Source organism: Erithacus rubecula, assembly GCF_903797595.1.
Source record: "Erithacus rubecula genome assembly, chromosome: 2".
NCBI classification, from domain to species: Eukaryota; Metazoa; Chordata; class Aves; order Passeriformes; family Muscicapidae; genus Erithacus; species Erithacus rubecula.
In genome coordinates, this window is record NC_136685.1 from 61,902,030 (window position 1) to 61,923,267 (window position 21,238).

The window sequence follows — 21,238 nt, forward strand, 5'->3', positions numbered from 1 at the left end:
CAAATTATCCTGAGTCTTTTTATAACTTGAGTAATTTTTAGTATTCCTTTTTTCAGTTTAGCTTTCTCTTTTCTCTTCTCTTCCTCTTCTCTTCCTCTTCTCTTCCTCTTCTCTTCCTCTTCTCTTCCTCTTCTCTTCCTCTTCTCTTCCTCTTCTCTTCCTCTTCTCTTCCTCTTCTCTTCCTCTTCTCTTCCTCTTCTCTTCCTCTTCTCTTCCTCTTCTCTTCCTCTTCTCTTCCTCTTCTCTTCCTCTTCTCTTCCTCTTCTCTTCCTCTTCTCTTCCTCTTCTCTTCCTCTTCTCTCTCTCTCTTCCTCTTCTCTTCCTCTTCTCTTCCTTCTCTTCCTCTTCTCTTCCTCTTATCTTTCCTCTTCTCTTTCCTCTTCTCTTCCTTTCTCTTCCTCTTCTCTTCCTCTTCTCTTTCTTCTCCTTTTCTCTTCTCTTCCTCTTCTCTTCCTCTTTCTTCCTCTTCTTCCTTCTCTCTTCCTCTTCTCTCCTCTTCTCTTCCTCTCTCTTCCTCTTCTCTCTTCTCTTTCTCTTCTTCTTCTCTTCTCTTCCTCTATCTTTTTCTCTTCTCTTTCTCTCTCTTCTCTCTCTCTTCTCTTCTCTTCTCTTCTCTCTTTCTCTTCTCTTCTCTTCTCTTTCTCTTCTCTCTCTTCTCTTCTCTTCTCTCTTCTCTTCTCCTTCTCTTTCTCTTCTCTTCTCTTCCTTCTCTTCTCTTCTCTTCTTCTCCTTCTCTTCCTCTTCTCTTCTCTTCCTTCTCTTCTCTTCTCTCTCTTCTCTTCTCTCTCTCTCTTCTCTCTCTCTTCGCTTCTCTTCTCTTCTCTTCTCTCTCTCTCTTCTCTTCTCTCTCTTCTCTTCTCTTCTCTTCTCTTCTCTTCTCTTCTCTTCTCTTCTCTTCTCTTCTCTTCTCTTCTCTTCTCTTCTCTTCTCTTCTCTTCTCTTCTCGCAATTAAAACCCTCACTTAAAGGCCTTAAATATTTATGAATTTCCCTGGCCTCTGTGTACACTCCACATTCTTACCCCTTTATTCACTGCTGTGTTTGTCAGTGGTTTCTGGGCATGTCAGGTTTCAGCTGACAGTTTAGTCAGTAAAATGTTTCGATGCACATGGAACTTGAATGAGTAATTCTGTTAATATCAGTTACTCCATATCTAGAGAGTTTACTTATATAGTTGAAAAGCTTGAATTAAAGTGAGTTTATAAGCTCAGGACAGTGACTGTCTTCCTAAATGTGTACACTACTTAGAATTTATGAATTTCCCTAATGTAAAAATAAATGAGTCACCACACACAGAGACAAATATTCTTATAATGAAGCTCATTCTTTTCATAAGTAGATTTATGAAAGGCTAGTTTGTCTAAAAAGTTATTTGTGTATTAAAACTTACAGGGTTTTACGATATCATTAAGGAGAGCAGGGATCAGGCAATCTTAAACATTTATTAAAGGCTCAAGATTCCAAGTATTTCTAGATACTTAAAAAACCCATTGCATTAATCAAATCATCAATCCTTTGGCACAACGTAATACATAATTCTACTTTATTGTGCTACAAATTAAGTAGTAACATGATGGCTGTCTTGATCCATCTAAAATAGATTGATGTCACTAGGACTGTGGATTTTGTCCAGTATGTTAATAAGCTTAATAAGGAGATTTAATTTGTCTTGGTTTCTCAAATACTGCACTATTTTCCCTTGTCATTTCCCTCCTCCCGTTTCCAATATAGTAAGAATCAATTATACTGCATCTGCTTGACAGCTGGCACTCAATATGTGACAAAGTTACAGAAAGAGCTATTTCAAATAACATTTAATATTTTCTATAAGGAGCAGAGTAATGTCATACATATAAAACAGTTCTGGTGAATTAATATCTTTGCACGGACTGCCACCTGCTTGGTGTAGAAAACTGACAACTGTACAAAAATGTGCACCTCCTCTGTTTATCCATTGAGACACTTAATGCATCCATAAGAAAATAGCATACATGCCTCCTCTTTATCTTTACTCTGCAGTTGTAGCAGATGAAACTGAAAGTGAGGGAAGACATGAGCGGGCAAGTGTAATAAAGTAATTTACCTCCTATTTAGATACTCACTTAATTTAAAAATACTTTTCAAACTTTTTTATCTAGGTACCAATTAACAAGAAACTGAGTAGAAAATTTTGTTTTGAAGATTGAGCTATGGTTGATGTCTAAAAGACAAAGAACTCATTATTTCAATTCCAATTCCAGCTTTCTAATATGATCCTGAAAGGATGTTTCATTCTGGTTGCAAGACTGAAAATTAAGGACCTTGCCTAAATGTACTGAAGACAAAAATGTCATAGGTCAAGGGAAATATTCCTATTAATTTCTTTACTCCTACTCTTTCTTGGGCAACGTATGGACAAGTGGGACAAGTTGAATGATAGCAAACATCACAATGTCAACTTTGAAGGATAAAAGAGAGTGATTTTATAATAATGAAAAACTAGGATTCTCAGATTTCATCTGGTGCTTTCCCATGTTAAATGGATTGATCTGTATGGTTTGACAAAGCTGGTAGGAGTCTAAATGCATCTTTCCAATAACTTTCTTGGCCATTCTTTCAGCATTTCAAAGTTTGAGGAACGATGCTGTTTCTTGTACGTGCTGCACAACTCGGATGACTTTCAAATCTATTTCTGCACAGAACTTCATTGCAGAAGGTGGGTCACTGCTGTTATTTCAGAAAAAAACATGGCCTGTGATGGGATGAATGGTGTCTGCATGTACAACAGGGACTGACTGTTTCAGAACTATGGGGAAAGTTGATCTGAGTGTCCTCAGTGATCAGTGTCTTTTTTGTTAAACCTTAATGCATAGCACCCTGTGTACCTTAATACACTGGAGATCTGGTGTATGAAGGATCAAAGAACAAGCTCAGACAAACATTAGAAACAAATACAATTATAAATCTAATTATTTTTTTACACACACATTTCTGGGATTAGTTTGTAATATGTATCATATTGCAGCTTACTAAAAATGTGCCCCCAATTCAACAAAGCATCCTAAATTTTAGAAGGACTTACCAAAGTGGGAACATTTGGAATAACAGCAAAGTCTGATCAAGATATCTCTGTAACTGTGAATGTATTTTTATTTGCAAATAAAAACAAACACACTTGATTTCCTTTACATTAGCATGTGTTTCCATAAGAAAGATTGTACCTGTGTCCGTGCAGGAAATTTGGTAGAGGTTAGGGGTGTCTCAGTTTCTCTAAGCTTTGTTTCTGCTCCGTAAGCTTGAGGCTGTGCTGTTGAATTGACTGGATGCATTCCCAAAGGAAATTTCACTTTTTTTTGGTGCTAAAATGGCTGCAAATTTGCCTAAAATCACTGCAATACTCTCTATTAATAACTGGATTCACCTCACTGCCCAATCTCTAGCTTGTTGTTTCACCCATTCCAGTTAATATAGGTTCTTTTATCATGTTCATTCCCCTTCACATCTGAGCTCTTCTTAAGAGATAAGTAAGCAGTACCTTAGCATGACATGGATTTTGTACTTGCCTTCTTTCAAAAGGGTCGACATAATTTAAAATAGGATTTTTTAATGAAAGGTAATGAAATAGACATCCTTTTCATTCAAGGCAAAACTTGAAGCTAGAATTGCTACACTACAAAAACTCTTACAAATATAGCAAGACTTCCCAGCACTTCTCATGATGCTTCAATGCTTTCAGTGGACATAAAGAAATGGTGGTATAGGATGAGAATTTCAACCAAGCTGTAAATTTTGAAATACTAATTTCATTAATAATTTCAGATATCATGGATTTTTTGTACATGTAAAAGAAGTAGAAAAACTTCAGATTTCGATGGCTAAATCACCATGTAAACAAAATATTTCTTCTGACAAGCAAACTTATACACTGAATTAATACTTACTGTACAAATTACACTTAAATATATGTATATATAAAAATATATATATTTATTACCTAATATGTTGTTATATAAAATAATAATTACTGTACTTGTATCCCCTCTTGGTCCCTTCATTACTTTGTTCCTATATTGTCTAAAGTTACACTCTCAAGTCTGTGCTTCCCCCCTCTTTTTTTTTTTTTTAACAGATTTTTTGACATGGTGAACAGTATCACTGAAGAAATGGGGAAGACTACAGAGGAAGGGGAATGTGAGGGAGACTCTCTAGAGGTATTTTTCCTTTTTTTTATCCCAACATACAAAATTATGGGCTTCTAGTCTAGCACTTCACTGAAGTAAATTACTCATTCATTTTCCAGGGATTAGTGAAGTTAGTGAAGTTAAATTTAAGTTTGTTCTCACCTGGAGTTTTATCTGAACTGCAGAGGGAATACTGGGATATTAGGTGCAGTGCAGCAGTTAAGGTGTTTGGGCTTTCTTTGAGGTGGCAGGGAGCAAGATAGAATACCTAAGCCCGTGTCCTATCACATGAAAATCTGGTGTCCTGAAGCTTTAGAGACATCCACAGCTAACTGAGTAATGAATACAGACAGTCCTCTGTCCTAGTTTTGATGTTGGCATTTTATAACGCACTTATAACACATTTTATAACATTCTCTTTGAAATTGGAGATTGAACAAAGGAAAACCACTGGGGTGGCTTGTGGCAGAGAAGAAAAAACTATTCAGATCCTTAGGATGCCTGTTTGTTTATTTCAGCAAAAAGAAAAGCAGTGGGTGACTTGATTACAGTGGATAAGTATTTTTACAGGAAAAATAGCAATGTGCTAATGGTCTCTTTAATCTGTTGAATAAAAAGGTAATTAAATAATGACAACAAAAAATTGAATTAAGAGGCATGACTTTACCATGAGAAAAAGTCATTGCTGAAACAAAGTACTAAAAGAAGTAGTGGATTCTTTCTTTTTATTAAAGACAGCCATCTTTATGTGGAAGAAAATAAAAAATACGTAGGCATAAGCTACTGGGTTTAGCACAGGACAGAGCTTGAGAAATCCTGTGTTACACAAGAGGACACATCAGGTAATCTTTCTAACAAACATTTTTGGGCTGGCCTTAAACTCCTTGCACTTCAAACTCAGCTGAAACCACGCTTAATGCACTGCGGTGCTGACTAAGCTGCACCGGCGCATTCTGCTGGCAGAGCCGGCAGTGTCAGGACTGGGGCTGGGCTGGTTTCGGAGCCCTGCGGAGGTCAGAGAGCCCCTGGGAGGGGTGAGGATGTCCTGGCATGCTCCTGTGCCTGGGCTGTGTCTGGTGCACAGTGAGTGCCCTCTGTTGGCTCTGGCTGCACATTCCAGAGCTGCGGCTGCTGCTCCGGGAATGTGAGATGGAACTGCTCTGACCGGGTACAGCAAAGCTCAGCTTAACTCACCTCCCTGAAAAGGCTGTCCCAGAAGCTGTGGGGAAACACAGGTGTGTCTGCACTTTTGCCCAGTTGTCATCTTAGAGTGGTTTATTTCCTTTATCCTGTGTGTTCTGCAGAAAGCTATGAGCATCTTAGATGCCTTAGTTGTGATCACAGGGTCAGACAGAATAAGTGCTATCCTCCTGTTCCATTTCACATTGTTTTTGTTTGCTTTGCAGTATGATTATGAGTATGATGAGAATGGGGAGCGAGTCATTCTGGGAAAAGGAACGTATGGCATCGTATATGCAGGACGAGATCTGAGCAATCAAGTCAGAATTGCTATTAAAGAAATCCCAGAGAGAGACAGCAGGTACAGGAACTGTGGTTAATTACAAATTCTGTGCATTACAGTTTCATCACTAACGTGGTTAAGGAATTTGCAGATCAAGGAGTGCCTCTTCTACAAAGCTGCCCATAAATTACCTGTCTGTGATATATAGTGGTGTTCCCTATCTTTGTATAAGTTGTGGAGTACATTGTGATCACAGCTGAGAATTTAGATGTTTGCTGGGTTTGATACGAGAGGGTTTTTTTTGAAACAAAACCACTGAAGTGCAGAACATCACTCAAGCACCTGGTGACCAGCTCTAATGAGCCCTATGTACTTAGACATACTTATAAAAGACTTATTGGAATTTGTGATTTGTGCAGTCCTTTAAAATTCTGAATTGTTGGCTAAGACATTTTTTTTCTTGTTTTCACACCATTTGTTTTGCAGCCTCATAACTTTAGGATAAATAATGTGGAATAATCTCTTGGCTAATTTTTATTTTTTTTTAATGCAGAATGTCTCTATGTATGTGTAACCCTCTCTCCTGTATAAAGGTTGCCATGTAAGGACCAGGCAGTTAATATGCTTAGTATATTGTTATAAATTGAACTTCAATATATGTTATAATTTCCCAGAAAGTATGGCATTATTACAGAAAACAATCTGTTGACTCAAAATTGTTACAAGTTTTCTGTATGTTAGAAGAAATTTGCTTGTAACAATTGTGATTAATATAAAGATAGACTAAATGCAGCAGTAACTACTTCAAAGGAAAATAATTCAGATTTTTCTTCTCCAATACACATTTTAGAAGGTATTTTAATGGAAAAGGTTTCAGGTTCAGTGTGCAAAGCATACCACAGAAGAGATTATTAGGAAGCTTTTGGTCCTTCATCTAAACATTTAGAGACTTCCAGAATGAATTTCAAGTATTATTCTTTTAATGGCAAAGTAAGAAAAATTTATTAATTTGCTTCTGGTTAATTGTAACCTGATCTTTTCACACTTTGAAAGAAACTTATAGAAAAAAGACATCACTGAAGCTAATTTGTATAATTTCAAAAGTAAGAATTGCCACCTTCTGAATTAGTGAAAAATGTTTAAGTTCTGAGTCAGGCAGGTCCTCTTTAAAGCTGTGCAAAGGCACATGGAAAATGATGAGGTGATTGGTGACAGCAGACACAGCAGCACTAAGGGCAGATTGCACTTAGCAAATGGGGTGGCCTTCTGTGACAGGGTGACAGCAGTGGCAGATAAGGGAAGAGTGACTGACAAGGCCAGCTTGGATAAAGCCTTGAGCAGCTTGGTCTAGTGGGAGATGTCCCTGCCCATGTCAGGAGGGTTGGAGCTTTAAAGTCTCTCCCTAACTCCAACCATTCTATGATGGTCATCTAGAATTTTTGTTCATACCATTTAAACTCTTCTAGTGATTAAATCCTAAAGCAAAAAAATGCTTCATCCTAGGGAAAAATTTTCCTTTTACTTCATTTTATTTGCAAAATTGTTTTGTTGCTCAAGTCTCAACTGTCCTGTTTAAAAGTCAATGAAGAAGAATTATAATGGTCTTTCTGCTGCTGCTCAGAAATAGTATCTCATTAACAGAACTCAGGAATATTTGATTTTGCATTTCTGTATGACTAATAATGTAGTCAGAATCTTTATAACCATGTGGAGAGATAAGGCAAAACTCAAATTAGTTTTTTATGAACAGACTCAGAGTTGCATAATCATACTTTTCATTAACCAAATAATTATTTTCTGCAACAGTTTTTCTCCAGTGGGATTTTCAGGTGACCACTTTTATTTTTTCTTTTCCCTACACTTTTTTAAGAGTTCAGCCTCCATTGGTAGCTTGATACTTTTTGAGGGAGAGGTGATAAAAGGGAGTGGAAGTCACAGGTACTTTTCCTATAACAACCTCAATTGCAAATGCTGCAACTACTTTTCACATTTGGACTGACAGAAGGAGGTCAGTGTCCTTCATCTATTTCAGCTGCCCTGAAACTGTTGCACAGATGTTAGTGCTTTAGAGAAGATAGCTGCCAGACTGTGAACATATTGTCTACATCTTGCCAGAAGTACACAGAAAACACACAAAGTCTGTCAGCTGACCCACCTCCAAGGGAAGTGTTAGGGCAGGCCTAAGTTTGGAAGAGTGTCAGGGTGGACTTAATAACATCTGCTCAGCACATCAGCTGCTGAACTCTGGTGTTGTTCAACACTGGGGAAAGATCCTGACTCCAGAAAATTTCTTGGCAAAAAGGCTGTTGAAAATCATCTCTCTGAAAAATGCTTCACCTTGGACTAAATTGAATTTGGTGAAACTGTTTTGATCTGTTCTTTTAAATATCTCTCCATTAATGATTTCTGTTTTTTTACTCTGATACCCCATCTTGCCTTCAGCAAAGACTTATACTTTAAAATTTAAATGCTGATTAATTTTCATTATTGCAGTGTTTTTATTTATACACTAGCTTTATAGTTCACTAGTTCACTTTGGCACCAATATGAATCCAACCACTTTCAAAACTGTTTATTCTTTTGGAGTTAGTCAGGAGTTGGAGTTTATTTTTCAGAAAATGTTTTTCCTCACAGATATATATTTGTAACAGTTTGTGTGTATGAATACACAATATTATATGTATTTTGTAGATGTTATTTGTATTTACATATATTTACATAATATTTTAGTATGTCCTGCTCACAACCAGTGTTGTTAAATTCATTTAACAAATACTCATTTTCAATTTAAGCTTTTTCAAGGGTTTTTTCACCAAGATGAAGAATAAACTGGTTCTTTGCTTTCCAGGTACTCCCAACCTCTGCATGAAGAAATAGCTTTGCATAAGCATCTCAAACATAAGAACATTGTCCAGTATTTAGGTTCTCTTAGTGAGAATGGCTTCATCAAAATATTCATGGAACAGGTGCCAGGTGGTAAGTTTTGGGGGAGACTGGTTTGGTGGTTGATAGCTTTGTTTGGTTTTTAGCAAACAAAAGGTGAGCTCCTTTCACCTTCAGATCAGTGGTGGACTGACCCTGGCTGGATCCCAGATGCCCACCAAAGCTACTCTGTCACTCTGTTCCCCAGCTGGATAGGGGAGAGAAAATGCAACACAAGGCTCATTGGTCGTGATAAGGACAGGGACAGATCACTCACCAGTTACTGCCATGGGCAAAATGGGCTTGACCTGGGGAGACTTACTTAATTCATTGTCAACCCAATCAGAGCAGGGTATTCAGAAATAAAGACAAATCTTAGAAACACATTCCCCCTGTCCCTCCCTTTATTCTGGGCCTAAATTCACTTAGGATATTCTCTCCCTTCTCCTGGTAGTGATGCAGGGGGATGGGGAATGTGGTTTGTTCATCAAAATTGTCACTCCTCCCTCCTCCAGGGGAGTACTCCTCACTTCCATACCCTGCTCCAGCACAGATGGGGTCCCTTCCATGAGAGACTGTCCTCCATGAACTTCTCCAATGCAAGTCCTTCCCATGGGCTTCAGTTCTTCACAAACTGCCCAGGAGTTACTGAGACTCTCTCTTTAATTGCACAGGCCAGTGGTGATGCAAATAAGCATTTAGCAGAGGAGAGGACTTGGGTTATGGATGAGATGCCTACACTTGGATTGGGATTGCTGCTTGTTACTTTTTCCTTTGGGGGAGAAAGAAGAATAAAAAGAAGATTTTAATAATCCTCACTAATAAAATTGAAGATTTTTTTATTCCCACTTTTTGCTCTCCAAAATTACAGGCAGCCTTTCTGCTCTTCTACGATCAAAATGGGGACCATTAAAAAATAATGAGCAGACAATTGGCTTTTACACCAAGCAGATTCTTGAAGGATTAAAATACCTACATGATAATCAAATAGTGCATCGAGACATAAAGGTAAGAATTTGCAGAGAATTAAGCCTGATAGTGTTATGTAACTGCATAGTCATTTATTTTTCCTGTAATTTAAAAACATTTTTTCTGTAAGCTCTCTGCTATTCTGAACCACAGGTTAGGTAGGTGAACCATTGATGATTTCAATTTGCACCAACAAAACATGTTTGGGGTATTTTTTTATTTTAGGAAATTTCACATATGGCAACTTAATACTTGATAAAGTAGATACTTCTTTTTCTGTTTTCAAAGACATGACTGAACTTTCAGAAAATCAGATCGAAGTAAAGAAGATTGTGGATGGGATAATTAGCTAGTTCTTTTTTAAGGAGATTGCAGAAGAAAAAGTGTTAGGCTCAATTTTTTTAAAAAGAGCCTTTTTTTCTCTTTTCTGTACCTGAATTCTTTCTGGTAAGAGGGAAATTCAATTTGAGATAAAGTTTTTGTTAATGGGATTACATAAGGCAGGAACATTATTGATTTCTCTTTTATCTCCTCTCTTAAGAAGTCCCTTACTTAGTAAAGAGTGCATTATAGAAACAGCTTATGCAAAAAGTCTTAGAGATGAAGGGTCTGCAGAGAAAAATAATTGCTCTGCATGTTCTTTTCCTCAGGGTGATAACGTGCTTATCAACACATACAGTGGAGTGTTAAAGATTTCGGACTTTGGAACTTCAAAGAGACTTGCAGGCATCAATCCTTGTACTGAAACCTTCACTGGTATGTGCCCAGAGGAGATTTTCTTATCCTCACTCGAACTGTGTATGTAGGGTCAGAATCCACAGATGCTGAACTTTCATTGACTTCAAATCAGTATAAAAGGTTACTGGAAGAATAACTTCTGGATATATAATCTTAAGCTATGCACTCTACTTGTATGCACTGTTCAAAGAGAATGCTGTTTTGGATGTTTCACTTGTGGCATCAAAGTCCCCTACAACAGAAGAGCTGTATCTCTCCTGTGCTTTATTTGGGTCTGTATTCTTTGTTCACATGGCTTTTTCATCTTGCTGATCTTTTTCTTTCATGATTGGCTTGGACATCCTGACTTCATCTCCAGAATCATGTATCTGTCATTCAGTTCCTTCTCTTTCTGCTTGATAATTTGATTTGGGTGTTAAGTCATGCAGTGGCACCGCATTAAATAATTATGTAAAATGAGAAGTGACTGTTATTTAAATTCCATCCTTTGCTCTTCCATTGCTTCTGTAACAGGAACAGAGTGCAGGATGATGTGTCAGATGGATTCCCTTACTTCAGAAGGAAATGTTCATCTCACATACTCTTTTAGGTTAAGGTTTTGGGTTTCTCTTCCTTTACCTCTCTGTGTAAAATTCAGAGTGCTTTGCCATTTTTTCATATTAAGATATAAGAAAATAAATGAAAGCTGTCTCTGATCCAAAGCTTATTGAAACATTTAATAATTGTCATTGGCATTGAAAAGCAATCTCCAGATCAGTAGATGATACCAAATGCTGTTAGCACAAGTAATATTTTGATTAATATTTTGAGTTTTATATAGAATGCACGTGGAAATTTTTGAATTTTGAATAATAAAACGGGATTTTTTTAACTCTTCTGATATTGCTCACTCCTCAGTCATTTTGTTCCTCTTGTCTTTTAGCTATCTATTTGCAGCATTATTACACCTAAGTAAACCAAAAAGAGTCTGTTTTAAACAGGTACCCTCCAGTACATGGCACCAGAGATCATAGATAAAGGGCCACGTGGCTATGGGAAAGCTGCAGACATCTGGTCTCTGGGATGCACAATCATTGAGATGGCTACAGGGAAACCCCCGTTTTATGAACTGGGAGAACCACAAGCAGCCATGTTTAAGGTCAGGCATCTTCCTTGTACAGCTCAGAGTTGTATTTCTAAACACAGGAAGTCTGATGACTGTTTTGGAGAAGCTGGAATTAGAGGTTGCAAGAAAGGGAGATAAAGGAAGTGCTTGGATTGTGAGGATGTTAAGACCAATGATCTGATTCATCTGAGAGGGAGTGCTGTGTATTTTTGAATAGATTAATAGAGAGATAGCAGCTATTCAGCTGGTGTTTAAGAAAAAAAACAACACCAAACTGAGAAAAAGAAGCAGTTTTCTGCTTTGTGAAGAGCTTCTCCTTGCAGTTGTGAGGATTTTTAAATGTACTTGTTTAGGCAGTTTGTAAGAGTTTGGGTTTTTTTCTCTGAATTAATAAATTAGTTGTATAAAATTAATATTAAAACCTGAGAATGATATACCACTTCTACTATCTAAATGGGTTTTTATGTTGCTTAGTGTTTGGGGGAAGAACAGTTTAGGCTATTGTTTCTCCCTTTATTTATTGTTTCTTCCTTTATTTTCAGGTGGGGATGTTTAAAATACACCCAGAAATTCCTGAATCCATGTCTGCAGAAGCCAAGGCTTTCATATTGCGTTGCTTTGAGCCAGATCCTGATAAACGAGCTTTTGCTCATGATCTACTTATAGATGAATTCTTGAAGGTTTCAAGCAAGAAAAGAAAGTCTCCTTCAAAGCTCTCAGGTAAGCATTGCTAAATTTCCTCTTGCCTGTGGTACTGTTTCCTGAAACTGCTGGTTTAGTCTTTAAAATGAGCAGAGTGGATCTCCATCCACTGTGAATGCTCTTGTGGCCTTCTCTACCATCAACTTCCTGCAGAAACACTGTTGTAGCAGAATTCTGTTATCATGTTGTCACAGAAGTCAATTTATATAAATAGTTCTAATAAGGTTTCTAGAAGTCTGTTTATGGTTGTTGGATTTTTTTTTTTTTAATTTTCCCCCTCTTTTTTAATTTGCATATGTTTTCATTGAAAGAATACTTATATTGAATATATTTTGTGTAAGGTTAGAACATGCTATTAAATCTAGTGGAGTTTTCTACATAAGCAAAATTAATCTTTGTCCCAGAGCAAATGTGCATACATTGCATAATTTTTGTTTTGTGAAATTTCATTTTCAGGAAATGTTCATTTCCTATAGTAGTCTAAATTATGGGAAGTAGCAAAGGAGTTTTGAGAGCAGTAATAACATATTCTATTGTGTGTAGGAAAATATCTTCTGTGTATTTTTTGCATGATACTTAAAGAAAGAAATATAACAGGTAAAGGAGATGATAGTCGATGATCACTTTTAATGTGGTTTCCACCCCCTCAGAATAAAACTAAATTGCACTAAATTACACTTTTGGAGACTGCAGCCAAATTACACTAAATTACACTTTTGGAGACTGCAGCCAGGAGAATTGAGATAGTCCATAAAAATAGGAAGTTACCCTTTAGTCTATCCTTATTGTCTCAGTTAATTTCAGCATATTCAACTTCCTTTTTTTATTTCCTTTTCTCACACAGCCCTTTCAGCCAACACAAATGGTGAGTTTTAATCTACTTCTCCATCAAAAACATACTTGTGTAGATACTGTAGTTATCACTTATTCTGGTATTTGTCAACATTAAAAAGAGAAGTGGTCACAATTGTGAAAACTAGTGACCTCTCTCTGTTGGGAACATCTAATTCATTGTGCTTATCTGAACTACTGTTTTTAATTCTACCAGACTGTGGCTTGCTTGTCCAGGCAGGTGGATGATACAGCCTTGAAGGGCTGTGCTGTCATTTATGGGGTAATTTGGGAAACCAGTGGTTATTTTATAGTAGCCACAGAGCCAAGGTTTGTGGAGAATGATAACACAGATTTTTATTAGACTAAATTCTATGACTGTCAAACCAGAATGCATTTGAGACCCCTTGTCAGATCAGGATACAGGATACTCATCTCTTTCAGGAAATGAACTGGGAGAGTGCAGAAAGGAACTAAACACACACATAGTTACCTTCATGCTGAATTGGTATCAAAGCACATTTTGAAATGTGCATGTGTGAAATAGATATGAGTCCTTTCCTGTAGCAGTAATGTGTGCTCTGGATTTAAAACTAAAAGTTCTGACTTCACTGCATGTCTATTATTAATAGTCAATGACTATGAATTAATTAAACTTGTACAAATTAATCTGATGAAGAAATGTATCTTATATATTTATAGTATATATACTTAAATGTAGTGTACACATAAATAAATATTTATATACACCCATAAAATTTGGATCTTGAAAGGTGTTTGGGTGACTTACTTTATAGAAACATTTTCCTACTGCTGGAAGGCATGATAGGAGATGTACCTTCACTTGAGTGTTGAAGTTCTGTGAATGAACTCACAAGAAGCCTAAAACATACCTGAAAGATAACTCTATTCCAGATGAAAAAGTTTTAGGAATTTTTTGACAATTTTTTTCTAATATTTTGTGTTCGTGTGTGGGAAGGCTGGAGCTTTTCTGTCTCCTCTGAAAAAAATAATCTTAATTTCAAAACTCTAATGGTATTATTAAATTCTAATTTTTGAATATTCCTATCCAAATAGAGTATCTTCGGAGCATATCCTTACCTGTTCCTGTTCTGGTGGAAGATACAAGTAGCAGCAGTGAATATGGTTCTGTCTCACCTGATACAGAATTAAAAATTGACCCATTCTCTTTCAAAACAAGAGCCAAATCCTGTGGAGAAAAGGATGGGAAAGGAATCCGGTCCCTTTTTCTGAGGTAAAGAGCTACCTGACATTTTTGTTATGCAGTAGATTGGAAATGTGTGAATCAGGATGGTTTTGATAATGTTCCTTTTCACTGTGTCTTTCATTCAGCATCCCAGATGAACATTTTGAGGATCACAGTGCACCTCCTTCACCTGAAGAGAAAGATTCTGGGTTTTTCATGCTGAAGAAGGATAGTGAAAGGAGAGCCACCCTCCACAGAATATTAACTGAGGACCAAGACCAGGTGGTGAGGAACCTGATGGAAGCTTTGACTCAGGTAATTTCAGAAGATAGCAAGAATTTTATGGAATTCTAAGACGTCTTTGCAGATAGCTGGAACTCTTGAAATTGAACATAGTAAAGCAATTAGAAATGAAGTTTGGTTAAACTAAAACGCATATACCATGTGAGTTTCAGGGTCACTTTTATTTGGGCTATTAAAAACAGGCTTTGGAAATTTTTCATGATGCATTACATATGCCTTTTTTGTTGTAATTACTATTAGTACTGGCAGGACAACAGAAAAATATGTTTTTGTGTTATTCTATTTTACCAGTGCTTTCCAAATTTGACTAACTTTTAGTCAGGCCTACTCATATAAGTTAGATCATCTCCAAGAGTGGATTGTCTTGGCCCCCTTTTAAAGTTCTGTGTTCTGGCTGACTGGTTTGACAGAGGGAGATTTAGTCATTTGGCCTGCTCTGGCCTTACCTTAGGCTAATGTACAGAAAGAATGGGGCTGGTGGGTACACCATTGCCTTCTAGCCAACAGCCACACCAGGGGAAAGAGGGGACTAGGGAGAAAATAAATTGCAGCTATTCTTCAGTGCAGTCAGGAGCAGGCTTGGAGGGAAGATGTAGTAATTGTGAGAGCTACAGCAAACGACAAAATAATTGCAGAATGACCTTTTGGCACTCCTTTGTGGGGATGATTCATTATGATAATGTATCAGTTCAGGACAACGCTGAAGAAATAACAGGTCATGACCACACTGCTAAGTGTTGCAACACTGTAATTGGATGACAGGATTTTTTGTTCTTGTTTGTGTGTGTGTTAGTTGTTAATTGACTCACTTAATTCTCAAGGCAAAGTATTGCTGGTCTAAAACATTTGTATAAAACATGATAACTCATCTTCTAAAGATACTAGTGTTTAGAAACTGATGCAAACCAATATGATTATTATGTATGTACTACAGTTACAGTAATTGGAAATTGGTGCCATACAAATAAAAACAGCTTCTAACTCTTGGGAGGGGGGAGAGAGTAACCCACAGTTATCCTGGTAGCTACAGAAAATGTTAGAACATACTTGTGATCGTGCTTTGCAAGAGTGTTGCTGCAACAGACAGTTTTTGCATGTGTATATAAGTAAAAATCAGTTATCATGATAGACTGAAACTCAATCACAAATCCCAGAGAGTGTTTCATGCCTCTCTCAGCTGGAACAACCTGAAAGAGAAGTAGAGACGCAGAATTTTAGAAACAAAGAGTTCAAAGCTCATGGTTATGTGACTGGCTGCTCTTCATTTCTCACTTGAGAAATGCAAGAAATTACTAATAGAACAAGCCTGGCTTGCTTGTTAGGCCTCATCAGGATTTAGGATTTCACAGTTTTTCTCTTCACAAAGACTTTTCATAAGAAAGATTTCAGCAAAGTTGTAGGGTATGAAGGCTAGAGGAGGAGAATGCCCTTCACAAAATGGGTCACTATTTCTAATTAGCAAGTCATACTGCTCATCCTGTCGCCATAGTGCCTAATGCCTTGATGGATTTGGATCCTTGGGTCTTCTAGTCCAGGGCTAGAAGTGTGCACTTACCTATCTGCCTTAATGGCTTTTTAATTATTTACCTGAAAAGAAGACTGGCTAATTCAGAACAGTGAGAGATCCACTTCTGCATGGAAAATCATCAGGTGAATTCTTCAAAGCAGATCAAGATCATAGGCTGGGATCTGTTATCTCAGGTGGATGTTTTAGTCAATACTATCTTTGTCTGCTCTAGAACTTTTGCTTTTTTTAAAGCTTCTTTCTCAATCAAATGATCTTTGTTTCATCCTGATCAGAATTAATTGACTATAGTTAAAAGCCCAGTGTTACTGGCAAACAAGAATTCTTGGTGTCTGGCCAGCCATAACATTCATGGCATAAAACCAGCAAATGCAATAGAACCAAACACCGTATGTTCTTCTCTTACAGAAATCAATGTTGGATATCCTTAGTCTATATAAATATTTACTTTACTTCCTCCGGAATAAACATCTAATACTTCATGTTGAACTATGACTCTGGCTTAATTTAAGATCTGGCTTTGAAATTTGCTTTCAGTTGGCCTAACTTTACTTATGAGAGGAAATACAGCGTTCTGCTTCCTAGTTACTTAGGCTGGTTATTCTGAAGAATGCTTTTGAGCTTTTTGCTGCTTTGGTAGCTCATGCAAAAACACAAAAGCTTTTAAAAATAGGCAAATGAATATTTATACTAGAAAGGTGAGATCTTGTAAACCTGCTTTAAGAACAGCTAAGAGTAGAAGTTCTGTATTGAGGGAAATTATATAAGAAAGAACCAGATCCTTTGTGAGCCTCCTGCATAACTTTGACTAATCTCTTTTTTTTAAATGCTGCTGTAAGGCTTTGCACATTGTCTCTGAGAGGCATAGAGAAATTAGAAGCACTGCAAAGTATGTGTGTATTTGCAATTATAAGCAATTTGTAGTATCCAGTGCACAGTACATTTATTCATATCTTTTAATTTCTGTACAAAGACACGCACACACTACAGCGTGCATACATTCTTCAGCAACTGATGTAAAACAAAGTCAGCTACTTGTTCATCGAGTTCCTGCCTGCATCACCAGGGAGCCCCAGGGCTTTGTGCTGCTGCAATTATGCTGCCACCAGTACCTGACCTGCAGCTGCACCTTTCCCTTAACCTCAGCAGCAGAGTTTCTGAAAACCTGTATTGCCACCTGACATTATTGGCTGAAGTCCTTCTGGATGTATGTTTTAAAAAATTACTATCAAAACTATTTCTTTTCTTCTGTCTTCTGCCAGGGGGCTGAAGAACCCAAGCTAAAATGGGAACATATCACAACACTCATTTCCAGCCTCAGAGAGTTTGTACGGTCCACTGATCGCAAAATCATCGCAACCACGCTTTCAAAATTGAAACTGGAGTTGGACTTTGACAGCCATGGTATCAGCCAAGTGCAGCTTGTGCTCTTTGGTTTTCAAGATGCTGTAAGTTGCCATTTTTGCTAAGAAATTTGTGCACCTAAACTGAAAATCCTAAACAAACCAGGATCAAAGAGAACTTGTTTGACTTCCGCGCAGAGCTTCTGAAACAATAATATTTGAGAGGTTTGAAACTGTAAAACCAAAATCTGAACCCACAGCAGAGACTTGGTTTGGTTGCCTCATGATCTTTTGGCAGACCCTGAGATTTTGCTGATTAAAGATATACGAAGTTCAGAATAATTGTGTGAATATTGAGTCGTAACAGTAAGACAAGGAAGCCTTTCTAAAAAAAATCTCATTTTAGAAGGTTTTCTGGGAAATAAGACCAACAATGATTGTCAGGTTTATCCTGCACAAATGCAGATCTCTTAAACTTATCTTATAAAGCAATGTATTGCTCCTGATAGTAGTCTGTGTACCTTGTAATCCTGTAATAAATGCTTATTTTAGTATTTTTGATTAGCTACAGATTTCTGCCAAACTAGTAATTTTTATTTCAATTTATAATAAGCATGATAAGGGGTAATTAAAATTGTTACTTTTCTACCAATAATAAATGCAAGATTTATCATTTCCATTGAGCAACCAAACAGATGCATAGGTAGCCTTTAAATAGCTAGTTTACAAAAAGCAAATGTTTTTTAAGGTATGTATTTAAGTGTTAGTTCACAAGAAGTTAGGCTTAATGATTAAGATGAATAATGAGCTTGGGAGGGTGCAGCTGTGCTGAGTATCACTTGTCCAGACTGAAGTCATGTAGTAAAAATGAAATGACAATTCAGGTAGGTATTTGAGGTGGATGATTCTTTTAGAATTTAAACCTGCGGCACTCAGAAAAATAGAAAAGCTGTCAGTAAGGATATCATAGCATGTAAATTGTTGCATAGACTACACTAACAAGAATTAGATGCTTTTATAAAAAAAAAAAAAAAAGTGCTACATGAATCTGTGAAAGAGATCCTCCTACAAATCAAAAGTTTTCTCTTTGATTCTTTTGAGTGTGCTTTCAGCTGTCTGTATTAACCTAATATTAATGTTCTTTTGACATTGGAAGAGAAAAAATAAATGTACCAGGTCAAGAAAACAATGGAGGGGTAATAGTACAAATACTTGTGTTGGTGTTCTGGTAGAGATGTTGCTGGGGATCAGTTGTTTGGTAGTGATTGCCTGGGTTGTATTCTTATCAGTAAAAAATGTACTTTCTGTTAGCTTCATCATTGCAAGTTACTCTTTCTTAACAGATGTCTCTTTCATTACTATCTACCACTTAACTGTGGGTTTATTAAACCCACAGAAAGGTAAAAGAAAAACTTTGCTTTGAATGTGTGCCAAATTCTTTTGGCCTTACAAAAGATTTCTATAGTACTACACTGAAATCCAGGACAGTATCAAGAACCTCAGATGCTGCAGAGACTGAGGTACTGCTAAAAGTGAGGGAAAGTAGTTCCCTGGCTCTTGGGATTTAATAAGGTGATTTTAGTCACAGTGTTTAATAGTCACAACATTCTTATCTGACCAACCAAGAAAGAGTAATTTTGTAATGCAATAAAAATAACTAAATCAAATTACTATGGGTGGTTGTGATACTGAAAAAGTTAGATTATGCTTCTTAAGTTCTCATTAAAGCTACACTTAGCTAAACATGTGACTGTCTTGGTAGCAGTCAGTTTGGGAAGGTGCAAAGTGCTCACAGAGGGGAGCTGTGCTGCCCCAGAGGACAGTGGGCAAGCCTTTGGAGCAGCTGTGTCCAGGTGTCAGGCCCAGGGCAGACTCCCCTGGCACTGCTGACAGCTCTCCCAATCCAGGCACAGTGTCCAAGTGCCATCTCGTGGCCATTGGCAAGAGAAGTGAGGAGACACAGGTACTGCTGTGCTGGGTTGATCCTGGTGGGCAGGTAGAGCAAAGCCCCTTCCCAGTTACTCATTCACTCCCCCACAGCAGGAAGGGGGAGAGAATTGGAAAGACCTAAAGTGACAAAACTTGTGGGTCAAAAGAAAAATTATTAAAGAATTGAAACTGGAGGGGAAAAGCTCACAAGTGTTGCAAAAGCAGTCAGCCACCAGCAGCAGACTCGTGCCCAGCCAGTCTCTGAGCTACAGCTCCTTTGGAAAAAGCAGCCTCTAGTTTATTGCCAAGCATGACTTTATATGGAAGGGAATATGTCCTAGGTCAGCTGTGCCAGTTGTGCCAGCCATGTGCCCCTCCAGCCTTTGGTCCACCCACAGCCCCCTGGCTGCTGGGGCAGTGTAAGAAACAGAGGCAGCCTTGACAGCACGTAAGCTTTGCTCAGCAGGAGCTGAATATGTGTGTGTTACCAAGGCTGTTTCAGTCACAGTCTGAAACATAGCACTGTGTGGACTGCTGTGAAAGAAATTAACTCCATCCCAACCAAATCCAGTGCAGGTACCTGCAAAATTACTGCGTTACTGAATACTGTTGCTTTTTGGCAGTGGAAATAATAGGATTAATAACTTCTACATATCTTCTGAAGGCATCATTTGTGTAACTTAGTGATTTTCTACAGAAAGGTTATCACAATATGAGAGAATTGTACTAATCCCTTTTTTAGGAAGAGTGAAGTATCTTTTGCCATGTTTTTTGGTAATCAGTAGTTGGTCTTTTTTTTTTTAGTGTTGTAACTTGATAATTTTGTACATACATTTATATTTGTTGCTTCTTACAACTGTTTGAACTCTGCTACTGCTTTGTTTCTTTGTGTTGCTTCTGTACCTGGAAAACAGCACTGAGTTTTGTACTACTGCTGCTTACTGTTAGCTAGGCATTTCCTTGTCATTTGGGAGCTGGAAAACAGTTCCATGAGGTAGAGATGTCTGTGCAAGTGGCATGCATAGAGGCATCTGAGAATATGACTAAAAGTGGTTTGTAACCAGACCTGTAGGTAGTTAGGAGCAGCCCAATGTAGAAAACCATGAGATTGTACAAAGTAAGAAGCAGAAGGAAAGAGAAAATGGTATAGCACACAAATTAAGTTACCTAATTGTTTAAACTAACATTAATTAACTAGTTTAAGAATTAAGTGCGAGCAGCATTACATTAGTTCTTTGATATCCCTACAAAAGTACTTGAGAATAGACAAGTAGTGCTCAGAGCAAGCAGTGAAAGTGATGCCAAAAATGTAACAAGATTAATTAGCTTCAGCTACAAGCCTTTTATAACATAGTCCTGGTTATTTTCCTTGCTTGTATTCTTTTGAAGTTTGTCTCCACAGCCATGAAGGTTAAGTATCACAGCCATCAAAAGTCACCTAAAACAGGAATCAGTACTTGATGAAAAATACAAAATATTCCATGACTTATAATAAAATGGATGAAGTTGATAATGTTGCTATCAAGAAATAATTGTAATCATCTGCTTGGATACAGCATCTATAAGTTTAAACACCTTATATGACATATATTCTCATTTTAAGTTGTTGGGTATGTAATATCTGAACTGAATTGTCTCTTACTAGGTCAATAAAGTTCTCCGAAATCATAATATTAAGCCACATTGGATGTTTGCACTGGACAGCATAATAAGAAAAGCTGTGCAGACTGCTATTACAATTCTGGTCCCAGGTGAGTCATTCTTAATACTCAGCAAATGTTTATCAGGTGATCTCTTTAAAGATGCTCTAGAGTTGTGATTATGATGCTTCACTTAAGATTTTGAAACCAGCAGTGGCCTTTTTCCTGTTCACTGTCTGTTTTGCAACTCAGAAACTAATCTGTATATTACTCCAGCTATTTTGGAAAGCACCTTTCCACAATGTGTAATCTAAATGATTCTGCAACACAGTGAGTAGTAGTAGGTTAAGGTGCTCTAGGACCTAAGTTTTTGAGGTGCAAAATGTTGCCAATTGCTTATGG

The 21,238-nt window shown here is 37.4% G+C and overlaps 1 protein-coding gene across 1 annotated transcript in view; it reads left to right on the plus strand.

The window, feature by feature from the left end:
• MAP3K5 (mitogen-activated protein kinase kinase kinase 5) overlaps positions 1-21,238 on the plus strand; it is a 95,066-nt gene that overhangs the window by 65,449 nt on the left and 8,379 nt on the right. Inside the window, exons 13-25 of the mRNA XM_079298392.1 lie at positions 2,600-2,695; positions 4,109-4,190; positions 5,567-5,700; positions 8,471-8,598; positions 9,416-9,552; positions 10,164-10,269; positions 11,232-11,389; positions 11,899-12,076; positions 12,903-12,923; positions 13,967-14,144; positions 14,243-14,411; positions 17,187-17,372; positions 20,842-20,947. Coding sequence (XP_079154518.1) covers positions 2,600-2,695; positions 4,109-4,190; positions 5,567-5,700; positions 8,471-8,598; positions 9,416-9,552; positions 10,164-10,269; positions 11,232-11,389; positions 11,899-12,076; positions 12,903-12,923; positions 13,967-14,144; positions 14,243-14,411; positions 17,187-17,372; positions 20,842-20,947 — 1,679 coding nt within the window. The remainder of the gene's footprint in view (positions 1-2,599; positions 2,696-4,108; positions 4,191-5,566; positions 5,701-8,470; positions 8,599-9,415; positions 9,553-10,163; positions 10,270-11,231; positions 11,390-11,898; positions 12,077-12,902; positions 12,924-13,966; positions 14,145-14,242; positions 14,412-17,186; positions 17,373-20,841; positions 20,948-21,238) is intronic.